Below are 15,225 nucleotides of genomic sequence, written 5' to 3'. Positions count from 1 at the left end.
CACTTGAACTCTTTCAACTCTTCATTACATTTGAACACTTAAGAGACTACTGTAGGGCAATTAATTGGCTTAATTTCAATACTGTTGTATCTCAGGGAATTGGGAGGCTCAAGAAAAGGGAGAGTACTGGAGAAGAGCTGGTCAGGGAGCAGTGAGATACACACACTTATCAATTAAGTTTGCAGACTTATGTAAGTACACTCTGTGTCACTTCAAAACAATCAGAATTGATCACCATAAAAAATATGATAATGAAAAAGTATGAAATACTGTGAGAATTACCAAACTCTGACACAAAAACACAAAGTGAGCAAATGCTGTTAGAAAAATGGCACCGAAAAGAGTTGCTAGATGCAGGATTGCCACAAATTTTCAATTTGAAAAAAAAAAAATGCAGTAAAGCCAAGTACAATAAAATGAGGTATATTTGCATCCAGAACAGGAAAATCATCCATAGAAACAGAAAGCAGACTGGTGGTTACCAGGAGGGAGAGTGGATGAGGAACTGATTAATGAGCACAGGTTCCTTTTTGGGTGGTAAAAATGTTTTGAAATTGAGTTTCCCTAGGGCATACTTCTGCTTTATTGACTATGCCAAAGCCTTTGACTGTGTGGATCACAATAAACTGTGGAAAATTCTGAAAGAGATGGGAATACCAGACCACCTGACCTGCCTCTTGAGAAACCTATATGCAGGTCAGGAAGCAACAGTTAGAACTGGACAAGGAACAACAGACTAGTTCCAAATAGGAAAAGGAGTATGTCAAGGCTGTATATTGTCACCCTGCTTATTTAACTTACATGCAGAGTACATCTTGAGAAACACTGGGCTGGAAGAAGCACAAGCTGGGCTCAAGATTGCCGGGAAAAATATCAATAACCTCAGATATGCAGATGACACCACCCTTATGGCAGAAAGTGAAGAGGAACTAAAAAGCCTCTTGATGAAAGTGAAAGAGGAGAGTGAAAAAGTTGGCTTAGCATTCTGAAAACTAAGATCATGGCATCTGGTCCCATCACTTCATGGCAAATAGATGGGGAAACAGTAGCAGACTTTATTTTTGGGGGGCTCCAAAATCACTGCAGATGGTGACTGCAGCCATGAAATTAAAAGATGCTTACTCCTTGGAAGGAAAGTTATGACCAACCTAGATAGCATATCACAAAGCAGAGACATTACTTCACCAACAAAGGTCTGTCTAGTCAAGGCTATGGTTTTTCCAGAGGTCATGTATGGATGTGAGAGTTGGACTGTGAAGAACGTTGAGCACCAAAGAATTGATGCTTTTGAACTGTGGTGTTGGAGAAGACTCTTGAGAGTCCCTTGGACTGCAAGGAGATCCAACCAGTCCATCCTAAAGATCAGTCCTGGGTGTTCACTGGAAGGACTGATGCTGAAGCTGAAACTCCAATACTTTGGCCACCTCATGAGAAGAGTTGACTCATCGGAAGAGACCCTGATGCTGGGAGGGATTGGGGGCAGGAGGAGAAGGGGATGACAGAGGATGAGATGGCTGGATGGCATCACCAACTTGATGGACATGAGTCTGAGTGAACTCCGGGAGTTGGTGATGGACAGAGAGGCCTGGCGTGCTGCGATTCATGGGTTCGCAAAGAGTTGGACACAACTGAGTGACTGAACTGAACTGAGGGCATACTTCTTCATAAGCATAAATAAATATCAAAGAAAAAGTTCAATATCTTTTAAATTGAACACTAACACAACAAAACTATTAGTGTAAAATGCTGACAAGGAGAACATGTGCATTTAAGGATTCTGACTTAATGAAATTCACTATTCATCATGGGCTAGTTCTCTGAGATGAAGCAGCGGTGTGGGTTTTTTGACTCCTTACCTCTCGATGCAATAGATTTAACAATTATTAGAATAAATGGATTTCACTAGGTTCAGAAGGCCAGCTTTGAGATAAGCAGAAATTTTTATTGTGGTAAAACACACACAATGTAAAATTTGCCATTTTAACCATTTTTAAGAGTGCAGTTCGGCAGCATAAAGTACATTCACACTGTTTTACAGCCACTGCCACCATCCATTTCCAGAACCTTTTCACCTTTCCAAAAGGAAACTCTGTGAGCAATAAACAATAACTTCCCATCCCCCCACTTCTGCCCTAGGCAACTACCACTTTCTGTGTCTAAGAGCTCGACTTCTCTAGGACCTCATATAAGGGAAATTATACAACATTCATTCTTTTGTGTCTGGTTTATTGCACTTGCCATAATATCTTCAAGGTTCATCCATGTTGTAGCATATGTCAAAATGTCCTTCTTAAGAACTTTACTTATCTATGGCTGCAGTTGGTCTTCATTGCTTTCAGTGGGCTTTCTCTAGTTGTGGCAAGTGGGGGCTACTCTCTACTTGCGGTGCTTCTCTCTTATTGCAGACTATGGGTTCTAGGGCTGCATTCTAAAGGAACATCTAGATGCCCTTACTACCAAGAATGGCACTGAGCAAGACAGTTTAACATGAACATGATTTCACTACACACAAATTAGGTAACCAATGACCCCTCACTCATAAAAGGGGTTCTGTGTTTACGAATGACTCTACATAGCAGTTATATGCATCAGAGAAAAACGGAAACACTAGAGTCAAGATCAAATTAACATTTGTGATTAGGCCCCTTTTAGCTCATAGATTCAAGCCAAATAGCCCTCACAAGTCTACAGTTAAAAGGTGTAGAGAAAACAAAGGTCACTGTGAACATATCACTTATAAAACTAGTTCCCATTCAAACAATGTGCTTTCATTTCCTCTTGCAGCAAACAAGGATAACAGGATTACTCGTATCATTGTTATGAGTAATAAAGTGAAATGACACTGATAAAGCTTAAAAATTGCTTAGCACTTGGTAATAAGCAATTCACATAAGTGTTCCCATCATTATTATATTCCCCATAGATACCAGCAATTATCTACAATCATCCTAGAGACTTGTCGATCTCTCCACTCATATAGATGTTTTCAAGATAGATGTAATCAAACAATGCAATGTTAATCAACTATAAAATGAAAATAACACACCTCACAAAGATACAGAATTTCATTATGTTAATGAAAACACTATTTTTTAAAAAGACCGTAAGACACAAAATAGCAACTGAAGTAGGGAGAACTAAGCGTGATAAAGATTGGGAATATCCAAACATATATTTTAATACCAGCATCTCCAATTTCATTTACCAATAAATTTCCCCAGGAATCCTGTGATGGCACACACCATGAGCATTTACTTCCCCCAGCTTTATCTACTAACAATACACATTCTTCTCCACCTAGAAAATTTCTACTCACTGTCCTCAGAATCTCAGTTCACATGTTACTTCCTGTAATCTTTCCCATACTCCCCAGAACCGTCTCTCCTTTCATGGCCCCACAGCACTGAACTGACCGACTGTCCTCAGTACTCAGACTGTACTACATTAAGTTCCATAAGTATGTCTTCCCTGCTAGACTCTTAAGTTCTTTGAAAGCATGGGCTATGTTTTCAGTGCCCAGCACAGTGCATGACATGAAAGGCACACAAGATGCATGATAAATTGAACTGAATCCTAGATTTTAGAATTGGGAAGGGCCAAAAAGAGAACATTTGTTTTCAGATGCAAAAAGGAGACTCAAGAATGAGTGACTTGCCCAAGTCACAGAGACAGTGGCTGTAACAAGACTACTACTCAAGTTTTCTTTCCCAGTAAAATTCACGAGGATAGGACAGTGTGTCTCATTCACTATTTCAAACTGGTTCCTCAAGCACAGAACAGGGATATATAAGAGATCCTCAAGTAGGTGCTTTTTTATTACAAACACTATAAATGTCAATCCATAAATGTAGAGAAACAGACAAATGCTAGTTTAATTTTTGCACCATTCTTATATCAATTCCCAACTAAGAATTCAGAGAAATAAGCAAAATCACCTCGTACAGCATCATATTATATGAAAGCAATATATGTCAAACATTCTGCTTTTTTGGCATTAGCGCATTTAAAGTGAAGGCAGTTTCCAGGCTTACAGGTTTTGAGAAGCTTGACTACACAAACTGAATAGTTTGATAACTAAAACTGACATACTGTACACCAACATGCTAAAACATTATACAGTACAGACTATGTCAAACGCTAATAAAATGCAAGTGACAACTTGCCTTTGTAGAAATTAGACACAAGGAGTCACATTTTGAGGAAGTTCAAGTTCACGAGCCAACAGCTACACCACGATTTGCTGCCAGCATGGGGAGGCGCTGAGGAGAATGCCTACTTCCAGTGAGTAAAAGATTTGGATTTCATCAATGGGGAAGGCAGTAAGACAGCCAGGGCGCCCAGTGAACAAATGTTAAAGGAAACAAGCAGTCTCTTTCTTGTCTCTCAGAATTAATGGATATCAGATAGTAGGAGTCCTCCCACGAAATTCACCTAAGCCAGTCCCTAGAATTCTCTGACACACACTGCAATCTAAGAGGCCCATGAGGCTAAAAAAGGCCTGGGCACTATTAAGGACTCTCCAGAAGGTATTTCTTGCACAAGAAAGGGACACGAAAGCACTACCAGGCACAAAGGTGGAACCGTCAGCAAGGCAGCAGCCTTTGGGCGGGTCCCAACGCCACCTCTGAGCCTCAGGCCCTCCGTACGCCCCCGTTCCAGCCAGACGCCCAGACCCAGCACTAGAGATCCCCTCAAGGAGGGGCGGTGGCCAACTCACTCAGAGGGGTCGCAGGCCCTTACTTACTCTCAGAGGTACCGAGCGAATACACCCCCTCAAACAGCAACGGCCATGGCCAGGCGCCGCCGCCCACCCGATCCTGGATCGGCCCGCCTGCGGCCTTCCCCGGCCTGTCCCCCAACCCGTAGGCCAAGCCTGGCTGGTATTAGCTGCGACCCGGCTGCTGGGCCCCGACTCCGCCTGCACGGTTCCAAAGCGGTGGGAGTGAGCAGTGGCTGGGAAAAGGGTCAGCCCCGGGCCCGCCGCCCCTCAGCACTCACCATGGCGACTCCCCTAAGCCTGCAGCGAGCAGCACCCACCCCGCGCGGAGCCTCCCGCGGTCAGGTGACTCTGCGGCCCCTCCAAGCCCCGCCCCCTCTGGCTCCGCCTTCGGACCCAGCAGAGGGCTCCTCGATTGGTCCCCCAGCTCCCGTTATTTATTGGTCCCTGTCACTTCACGGTGGACTGACGGACCTAGGCGCCAGCCAATCTCTCCGCAGTGTGTGAGAGGGCGGGGCAGTGCGGAGTAGCGGGGAAACTCTCGGCGGCAGGAAGGGGCCGCCGGAGGGAAAGGCAGCGTTCGAGTCTCTCTAGAAGGGAGGAATGGAATGAGTGGGAGCCATCCCAGAGCATTCACTTTTGGCCTTGACGTGTGTACTCGCAGCGCGCACGCGCAGAAGGATGGCCAGGATTGGTTTGCAGGGCAGTGTAACTTCTAGTCCCAACCAATCCAGATGCTGCTAGGGGGAAGGGGCCCAGCCTTAACTGGTGAGCGTAGCATCTGCGCGCGGGTTTCGTCGGGTCTCAGCTGTGGCTGTCTTCCTCGTCCGCACCATGGAGTCTGGTCTGATCAGGCGTTTAGCCCCGCGCCTGGGCATCGTCGAGCCGGAGGTGCTGAGGTGAGTCGGGCTGCGCACGCCCCAGTAGCCCTGCGCCCTCCTCAAATGAGGCCCATACTTTTCCCGCGCAACGGCAGGATTTAGGCTCTACATCAAGAAACTCCTCCCGGCTGTGGACTCTCTGAGCTGGCCGGAGGGACGAGCGGCCCCTGGGACCAGCTAGCACTGTGAGATGCACGGTGGTGGGAAAGGGAGACGGAGAACGTGGGTCGTTTCCCTGAAACTTACTGAGAGTGCGTTTACGGCAGAGGTAGACGGGATACAGACCCCAAGGAGGGCAGTGTCTGGTGGCAGCTACATGCAGGAAACGAAATAGGATGGGTGTGCGGAGCCGCCGCGGGTGGGGCGGAGCGCGGCCTGTGCCTGCTTTTAATTTAAACAAACAAAAAAGACTTTCCAGAAAGCCTCGGAGGGGTTGCCGTTTGTTCTGAGACTCGAAGCTACCAGCCACGGGAAGATGTGGGAAGAGGGCCCAAGCTGGCACAGCAAACTGTACAAAAGCCCGGAGATGGGAAGGGCCTTTGCAAGATCCAGGGTTAGAAATAAAGTATTTCTAAATACTTTAAACTGTGAAGGGCAGGACTTAACTCTGGAGGGCAGGGCTAGGACGGATGCCTGGGCTGTGGATTAGTTGAGGGAAGGGAAGGAGCACTTCTTAAAAGACAGGAAGTATGGCCTTCTGCATTCTTAATCGTTTAGAATAGTGGTTCTCGAAGTGTAGTCCCTGGACCAGCAGCATCAATATTTTCTGCCACTTGGTAGAAATGCACATTCTTGGGCCCTACTGTAGGCCTACTGATCAAAAACTTGGGGCTTGTTTTCACATGCTCCAAGGTGACTGTCATGTACAGTAAAGTTTGAGAACCACTGATTTAGGGGAAGGAGGAACCCTGGTCTCACCTGCCTGCTTCTTATCTTAGTTCATGCTTGGTCCAGTAATGGAAGGCTGAAAGAAGGGTTGGCCTTTTTTGGAGGATTTCAAGAACTTAATTCTTCCTGAAAGGATTGGAGCACAGTGATGTTTGGAGTCAGAGGGTTTGTTCTGTCTTGTAGAACCCTGTCCTTCCCCAAAGGGTGTGAGTTTCATTCCCAGCCCCAAATAAACGTGCACAAGAGTTAGGGTCAGAATGAAGTCCACCAGGCTGAATTTATTGCTTACCAAAGTATTGGGCAAACTTCTGAAAAAGAAGGAGTTTTAGTGAATGTGTTGCTCAGGAAAGCAGAGGAGTACTTGCGACTGTCCCATGTGAAGTGTGTTGGCCTGTCTGCACGAACCACAGAAACCAGCAATGCAGTCATGTGTCTGGACCTTGCAGCTTCCTACATGAAGTGCCCTTTGGACAGGGTAAGTAGGTCCCACTGAATGTCTGAATAATCTGGTGTGGCACTGAAGTTTAATCATATGTTTTCATTTCTGGTTGTACTAGCCCCTGTCACAACTCTGTTTTAGAATTTTTATCTAGAATATGTTGTTCTAGATGAAGTTTAGAACCATTTTGTCAAGTTGGAGAAAAAAACTTTTTTGCAACGATCTCTTTTCTCTTTACTACATACTTTCCCTGAGCACTTCTTTCCTTATACAAAGCCATCTATCAAACTGCCACTAGCATCATCCTCCTAAATCACATACTTTAAAACAATCGTATTATTTTTCTTCCAATGTCACAGTGGTTGAGAGCCAAGCTATGGCAAGACTCACATGTTGAGACCAGATCTCAGCACTGCCAGTTACTAGTTCTGTGAGTCTCTTGTGTCCTCATCTATCTAGTAGGATAAGAGGTATCCATTTCACTGGATAATTGTAAGGAAGAAACACAATATACTATATATATATAGTCGGTATATATATATACACACAATATACAATATATATGTAGCACTCTTAACACAGTGCCTGTCACGTAATGCTACAGTGATAAAATGGTGGCATGGTAAACACCATTGGCTTCCAATGGGTTGGCTCCCCATTACCATCAAATTCTCCAGCATCTCTTGAACCCTGTTAACCTCAAGCTACACTGTTCGCTTGACAGACCATGCACCTTAGTGGCTGACTTTTACATGCACTGCCTTTATTTTTTAAACCCAGGATGCTCTTCTAGCAAGCTTCTGTTTGTCTTAAAATGACCCCACTTTGCTGTTACATCCTTTATTAAGCTTTTCTTCCCCAGGCAGAGTTGGTGTCCCTCAGTTGTTATCCCTCCTGTTTCTCTCCCAGTTTCTGTCTCCTGTCCCTTTCGCACACACTTACCCTCCCCACACCACTCCCACTACTTCCGTCCTTCGTTTTTCCAGTGGATTACAAATTGGCACCTTTGTTAAAACAAGTAACTTTATATATGTCTTCTGTGTTTTTTAATTTGTGGGCTTCACATGTGGCACTACTGGTAAAGAATCCACCTGCCCATGTAGGACACACAAGAGACATGGGTTCTCTCCCTGGGTTGGGAAGATTCCCTGGAGTAGGAAATGGCACCCCAGTCCAGTATTCTTGCCTGGAAAATTACATAGGCAGAGGAACCTGGCAGTCCATGGACCTGGTTACAGTCCATGGGACCGCAAAGAGTCAGACACAACTGAGCATGCACACATGTGCGTGTGCATACACACACACATTTTTTAGCTCACAGCTTGGTATTGGTAGCACTATGTTGTATTTTAAATCATCTGCACACACGTGTGACATGACTGCGCTTCTACAGGTAGCTTCTATAGTGAGCTTATTGTGAGTATTACTTAACTTGCCTGACATGGTTACTGATTTTTGAGTAAATGAAGCTAAACCTTTAGGTAGTGTGACTTACCAAAGAAATAATTAATTTTGAAAAGTTAACTTATTAAACAAGTGTTAAAGGTACTAATATAGAGCACTTATGATTTTTATGATTCATTTCTTTTTCCTTTCAAAGGCTTACTTGATTAAACTTTCTGGCTTGAGCAAGAAGATGTATCAGAGTTGTCTTAAATCTTTCGAGTGTTTATTGGGCCTGAACTCAAATATTGGAATAAGAGACCTAGCAGTACAGTTTAGCTGTACAGAAGCAGTGAACTTGGCTTCAAAGATACTGCAAAGGTATGAGGCATATAATTAAAACTCAATACTGATACGTAAAATGGAAGTATCCAATGTCCTGGAAATTTTCAGTTTAAAAAATAACTAACATGCTGAAGTGACAGAATGTATTTCTTATACATTTAAACTTACACATTGATGAGTTCTTATTTGCATTTTCAGTCCCTTTGAAACAATATTTTCTAACAAATAACTCTGCAAACACTGCTTTTACTTAGCTATGAGTCCAGCCTTCCACAAACACAGCAAGTGGATCTTGACTTATCCAGGCCACTTTTCACCACTGCTGCACTGCTTTCAGCTTGCAAGTAAGTATTCCTTTTACCAGTCAGGAAAGTCTGTAATTTATAAATAAATTCCTCATTCCCAAAGAATACTTCTAATTTAGTTGATTTCAACTCAAAGCATATTTTCCTAAATAACATTAATAGTGGCCAAGTGACCCGAATCTCAGTTTATCCCACAACAGATCTGACAACTAGGAATTAATGTTGCCCGAAGCCTACTTGCCAATATATATAAGCTGGATAATCTGATTTCAGGGTCTGCCTTTTATAAATAATGAAATCTGTCGTTAAAATAGCATTTAGTTATGATTTTCCAGTCACATTTTTAAAGTATTGATTACAACTCTTTTTCAAGTAATTTATAAAACATTTCAATAATAAATTCTTAATTTGAATCTTTGGGGTTATCTATATGTATACTGACTAAAATTTTACCCTGGAAATATTGGTAATTGCTATCTTCATCTAAAGTTGTCTTGTTTTATCTTGCTGGAAAACTCCTCAGAAAACAAAATTAGTTGGCTGTTAGGAAATAGGTTTTTTACTACCTAACCACTAATTTTGATGTGTTTGGCTCCATTAGCTACTATTAGTGATTAATTGGCCTTAATAGAAAATGCCTTTTAATTCAATAAAAGTATATGGAGGGAATATGACTATTATAGAAAACAATATGGACAACCTTACTTTTGAAACCAAGTTTCACTGAGCAAAAAAAGATTCAAATAGGTCTGTTATCTGAATTAAGACGCTTTCTTTGTTATTTTTCATTAGTGGTTGTTGTGAATTATTATTAGGGAGGGAGTTTTTGGAGGTGAGAGTGGTTTATATTCTTGTAGTAGTATAAATATAAGCATCTTGAGTTAAAGTGAATTAAATATTTTAACATGCTGTAATTGACATTCAGCAAATTAGTTAATATCTGAGATTTACTAGAAAGAGTTCTATAAGGCATGAAGCACTACAGTAGATGTCTTTCATGTGTCCTGTTTGTTATATAACAGATAACGTGTATATTACAATTCTTGCAGTACAATAAATAACTAAATAAATAGTTTTAAAAGGTAAGTTTGCATGGTTTTTAGCTAATGATATGTGTGCGAAGTAAAGGGAAAATTAAACAGTTGGGAGCTCTTCATAAAGCCTGAGTGGAAAGGAAATAAGTTGATAACTGTTTGGCCAAAGAAGATAATAGTACTGATCTTAAGAACTGCAGTTTATCAAATTCTTTTGTAGGATTCTAAAGCTAAAGGTGGACAGAAATAAAATGGCAGCCACATCTGGAGTTAAAAAGGCCATATTTGATCGACTCTATAAACAATTAGAAAAGATTGGGCAGCAGATTGACAGTGAGTAATTCATTCCATGTTTCTAGAATGTGTCACTTGAAAATGTAAACCTGATGGTAAAAGTTAAATATTTTCAAACTTGCAGACTAGCTGCTTTCTGAATTATATATTTACTATAGATGAGATCAATTTTTAGTAAGAAAATTACTCTTTATTTTCAGTAACAAAATTAGTTTGTTTTCAAATAAATAGCTTAATAACTAAAAACAACCATTAAAAAAAATGCTGTAATTCTGTAAATTCATGCCTAGAGAACAGATTCTCCCTTTTGAAGTCTGACAAGAAAAGCCAAAGAAAAGAGAAAGCAAAATAATTTTCCTTCTCCTTATCCTAGTATTTGGTCATTCGAGATACCTAATTTTTATTTGTGATCCAAAATACACCCCAAAACTGAAATTAAAAATAAGAGAAAAATGAACTCAGATGATAAATATATATGTATGTGTGTGTGTGTGTGTGTGTGTGTATGTATATATATGTATATATTTTTCCCCCCTTTAAAGGAGAACCTGGAGATTCAGCTACTCCACCACAGAAGAAAAAGAAGACAGTGATTGAACCTTCAGCAAAGGGTGAGGCATGTTAATACTACATGAAGATTGAATTTGGTACAATAGGATTAGTGTACAATGGATTTAATGCAGTGAACAGCCCTTTGCTGCTTTAGTAGCTTGCCTTAACAAGAGTCAGATTTTACATTTGCAGCAACATGGATGGACCTAGAAATTATCATACTAAACAAAATAAGTCAGAGTAAGACAAATACCAGTGATAACACTTCTAGATGGAGTCAAAAATATGACACAAACGAACTTATTTATGAAACAGACAGACTCACAGACACAGAGAACAGACTGGTGGTTGCCAAGGGGACAGGGGTGCAGGAGATGGTTGGATTGGGAGTTTGTGACTATCAGATGCAAACTATATATAACGGATGGGTAAACAACAAGGTCCTACTGTATAGCAGGTGCAGCAGGGAACTATATTCAGTGTCCTGTGATAAACCATAATGGAAAAGAATATAAAAAAGTAGATATATGTATGTGTGTGTGTGTGTAACTGAATCACTTTGTTTTACACCAGAAACTGTCACATTATAAATCAACCATACTTCATTTAAAAACAAAAAGAGTCAGATTTTAGCTAAATCCTGTCAGTTAATCATTGATAATACCAGTTTTCCAAGCAGTAGTTTACACAAGTACTGTGTAATTAAGAATATATCTGATGGCCAATAAACAGGTGAAAAGATGCTCAACATCACTAATTATTAGAAGAAAGAAAGTGTTAGTGGCTCAGTTGTGTCCAACTCTGTTTGACCCCATGGACTGTAGCCCACCAGGCTCCTCTGTCCATGGGATTCTCCAGGCAAGAATACTGGAATGAGTTGCCATTTCCTCCTCCAGGGGATCTTCCCAACCCAGGGATCGAAGCTGGGTCTCCCACATTGTAGGCAGATTCTTTTCCATCTGAGCTACTGGGGAATTAAAACTTCAATGAAGTATCACCTCATGCTAGTCAGAATGGCCATCATAAAAAAATCTACAAACAATAAATGGTAGAGTGGGTGTGGAGATAAGTGACCCCTTCTACACTGTTGGTGGGAATGTAAACTGATACAACCATTATGGAGAACAGTATGGCGATTCCTTAGAAAGGTAGTAATAAATCTACCATATGACCCAGCAGCCCCACTACTGGGCATATACCCTGAGAAAACCATAATTGAAAAAGGCACATGTACCCCAGTGTTCATAGCAGCATTGTTTACAATAGCTAGGACATGGAAGCAACTTAGATGTCTGTTAACAGATGAATAAAGGTGTGGTGTGTGTGTGTATATATATACACACACATATTCATACAATGGAATATTACTCAGCCATAAAAAAGAACACATTTGAGTCACTTGTAGTGAGATGGATGAATCTAGAGCCTGTTATACAGAGTGAAATAAGTCAGAGAAAAACAAAGATAGTATCAGTTCAGTCACTCAGTCATGTCTGACTCTTTGAGACCCTATGGACTGCAGCATGCCAGGCTTCCCTGTCCATCACCAACTCCTGGAGCTTACTCAAACTCATGTCCATCAAGTTGGTGATGCCATATTAAAGCATATATAATGGAATCTAGAAATATGATATTGATGAGCCTATTGCAGGAAGGATTGGAGACAGATGTAGAGGACATAGTCAGGGAGGGAGAAAGTAGCATCAACATACATACACTATCAGGTGTAAGATGGATAGCCGGAGAAAGTAGGACGAATGGAGAAAGTAGCATCAACATACATACACTATCAGGTGTAAGATGGATAGCCGGTAAGAAGTTGCTATGTAGCACAGGAAGCCCAGTCTGGTGTTCTGTGATGACCTGGAGGGATGGGATGCGGGGAGGGGAGGGAGGCTAGGAAAGGGGGGAATGTGTGTATAATTATGACTGATTTGCATTGTTTTATGGCAGAAATCAATACAACACTGTAAAAATTCTTTTCTTAATACTTAAATTTTTAAAAATAGAAGAAAAAGAATACATCTGAAGACAAACTGTTTAGGTTCAAATCCTGCTTTATCACCTACTGGCTGTGCAGTTTTAGGAAAGTGACAATTTCTGTGAACCTCAATTTCCTAATCTATAAAATGTGATTAATGTTTGCATCCATTTCATAGAATTGTGGTGAAGACTGAATGAGATAATACAATTAAAGTGCTTGGTTCAAGGTTTGATAAATGTTAACTATCGTCAAGAAGTCTTGAAATGCTTGGAGTATAAGGGAGAGTGAAAAACCGATGTGTTAACTTCTGTTTCCACTTTTCATTCTGGTATCTTATTCCCTATTACCTTAATTAAGATAGACATTTTAAAGTAAATAAGCTTAATTCTTTCTTACTTATTTATAACATAAGGATTTTGAAACATTAAAAAAATGTTTTTTCTCTCTTAGAAATAGAAAATGCAGTAGAGACCCTACATAAACCGCAAAAAGATGAAGATCTGACACAAGATTATGAAGAATGGAAAAGGAAAATTTTGGAAAATGCTGCTAGAGCTCAAAAGTCTGCAACACAGTGATTTCAGCTTCCAGACTAACTTGTACTGCAAACCAGCAGTGCATCTGCCACCTCAAGGAAAATGTGAGGACTTTGGAAATTTGTTTAAACTTTTAAAACAAAGATCCTATTCTTAATGGCAAAGAAGCCAGCCTTGGGGCTGAGCAGGATGGCTCTGATATGGGTGGCAAATTCATTAGTGCCTGGTTGACTCAGCCTTGGCTCCCCACAGGTCTGCACTCTGCAAAATGTAATTGAAGCCATTTTGCTTTTTTGTTTTGTTTTAAGCAAAAGACAGTCTCCTGTCCTATCCATAATATGAATTTCAGGCTGAATGGAGTCTAAGGATTTTACTTAAGTTTTTGTGTAAATCTCTTGGTTTGAATAAATCCATATATGGTACAATCTTAAGTTAATAAATATTATTTTTATATGCATTAAAAGTGTACTTGTTATCAGTTTGGGAGAATTCTTGTGATGCCAAAAGCTGTCTTCTCTGACGGGGAAAAAAGACCCAGGTTGCTGAACTGAACCATACTGCTCCCCAGAGCACAAACTCTTGAATCAGGCTTTCTGGGTTTAAAATCCTGCTCAGCTCTTACCACCTGTGAAACCTTGAACAAGTTAATTAGCTTCTTTATCCTTCAGCTGGTTATCCCTATAGCCCAGAGGTTAAAGACTCTGCCTGCAATGCAGGTTCGATCTCTGGGTCAGGAAGATCCCCTGGAGAAGGAAATGGTAATCCACTCCAGTATTCTTGCCTGGAGAATTCCACGGACAGAGGAGCCTGGTGGGCTACAGTCCATGGGGTCACAAAAAGCTGGACACAGCTAAGTGACTAACACACATCCTTCATCTATAAGTAGGAATAAAAGAGATGTCTACCTCATAGAATAATTGGAGGAGTATCTGAGCCAATACATGTAAAGCATTTAGTGTGGCTCCTGGTATAAGAATTTAGTAAGTATTAAAATATAGAAAGAAACACTTATAGAGATCTCACATAAATATATATTAGCATCATATTAAAAAATTAAGAAATAAACCAAGGTGTGACAACATGGATGGACCTAGAGTATTAAGTGAAGTAAGTCAGAGAAAGAAAATTACCGTATGGTCTCAAATGTGGAATCTAAAAACAAACAAACAGGCTCAGATACAGAGAACAAAGTGGCGGTTGCCAGAGGGGAGGAGGGTCAAGGGGATGAGTGAAATAGATGAGGGAGATTAAAAGGTATGAACTATGTGTTATAAATAAGTCATGGGGATGTAATGTACAGCATAGGGAGTATGGTCGATAATGTAATCACTGTATGATGACAGATGGTAACTAGACTGGTGGTCATTTCATAATGTATAGAAATACCAAGTCACTATATTGTACACCTGAAACTTATATAATATTGTGAGTCAATTATACTTTAAAAAAGAAAGACCAAGGTTTATTTTCTTTGCTACCTACATACTGAAAAATATAACCTTAGTAAATACTACTTATTTTAAAACTATGGAAAAAGACTGGGAAGATAAGTTGCTAGTGGTTCTAAGGCATCATGCCAGACATGATTTTAACTAAAATTAAGAATACATGATCTAAGTAAATATTTCCATGAAGAATGCAATAAAGTGATTGCATCTAAATTGTTTAAACCTGTTTAGGGTGGTATCAATAATGATGGTGGTGGTGGTGGTTTAGTCGCTAAGTCGTGTCCGACTCTTTCGACCCCATGGACTGTAGTCTACCAGGCTCCTCTGTCCATGGGATTTTCCAGGCAAGAATACTGGGGTGGATTGCCGTTTAGTTGTTGTTTTCTACTTGCTATAAATAAGGTATAATACCTGCTACA

General features: G+C 40.7%; 2 protein-coding genes across 7 annotated transcripts in view; one reads left to right on the top strand and one right to left on the bottom strand.

Moving 5' to 3' along the window:
* Positions 1-5,088, bottom strand: part of VPS35 (VPS35 retromer complex component) — a 28,107-nt gene extending 23,019 nt beyond the window's left edge. Inside the window, exon 1 of one of the 2 annotated variants that reach the window (XM_070451365.1) lies at positions 4,999-5,088. In XM_070451365.1, coding sequence (XP_070307466.1) covers positions 4,999-5,001 — 3 coding nt within the window. In that variant the 5' untranslated portion in view covers positions 5,002-5,088. Of the gene's footprint in view, positions 1-4,163; positions 4,251-4,998 lie in introns of those variants that run through there. The other variant, XM_070451366.1, reaches the window with a different exon arrangement.
* A 98-nt stretch (positions 5,089-5,186) lies between these two features.
* ORC6 (origin recognition complex subunit 6) lies at positions 5,187-13,821 on the top strand. Of its 5 annotated transcripts, none has more exons than XM_070451360.1 (7): positions 5,197-5,616; positions 6,781-6,961; positions 8,526-8,689; positions 8,908-8,997; positions 10,213-10,325; positions 10,829-10,897; positions 13,273-13,821. In XM_070451360.1, exons 1-7 carry the CDS (start codon positions 5,552-5,554, stop codon positions 13,398-13,400), a joined length of 810 nt encoding a protein of 269 aa, XP_070307461.1. In that variant the 5' UTR covers positions 5,197-5,551; the 3' UTR covers positions 13,401-13,821. The 5 variants fall into 5 exon arrangements, with proteins under 5 accessions (XP_070307463.1, XP_070307461.1, XP_070307465.1 ...); XM_070451364.1 differs by having other exon boundaries at positions 5,203-5,616; positions 6,840-6,961; XM_070451361.1 differs by having other exon boundaries at positions 5,203-5,616; positions 6,832-6,961.
* Positions 13,822-15,225: the final 1,404 nt, after the last annotated feature.

The sequence above is a fragment of the Odocoileus virginianus genome, chromosome 20, assembly GCF_023699985.2.
Source record: "Odocoileus virginianus isolate 20LAN1187 ecotype Illinois chromosome 20, Ovbor_1.2, whole genome shotgun sequence".
NCBI classification, from domain to species: domain Eukaryota; kingdom Metazoa; phylum Chordata; class Mammalia; order Artiodactyla; family Cervidae; genus Odocoileus; species Odocoileus virginianus.
This window is presented reverse-complemented; position numbering and strand designations above follow the sequence as displayed.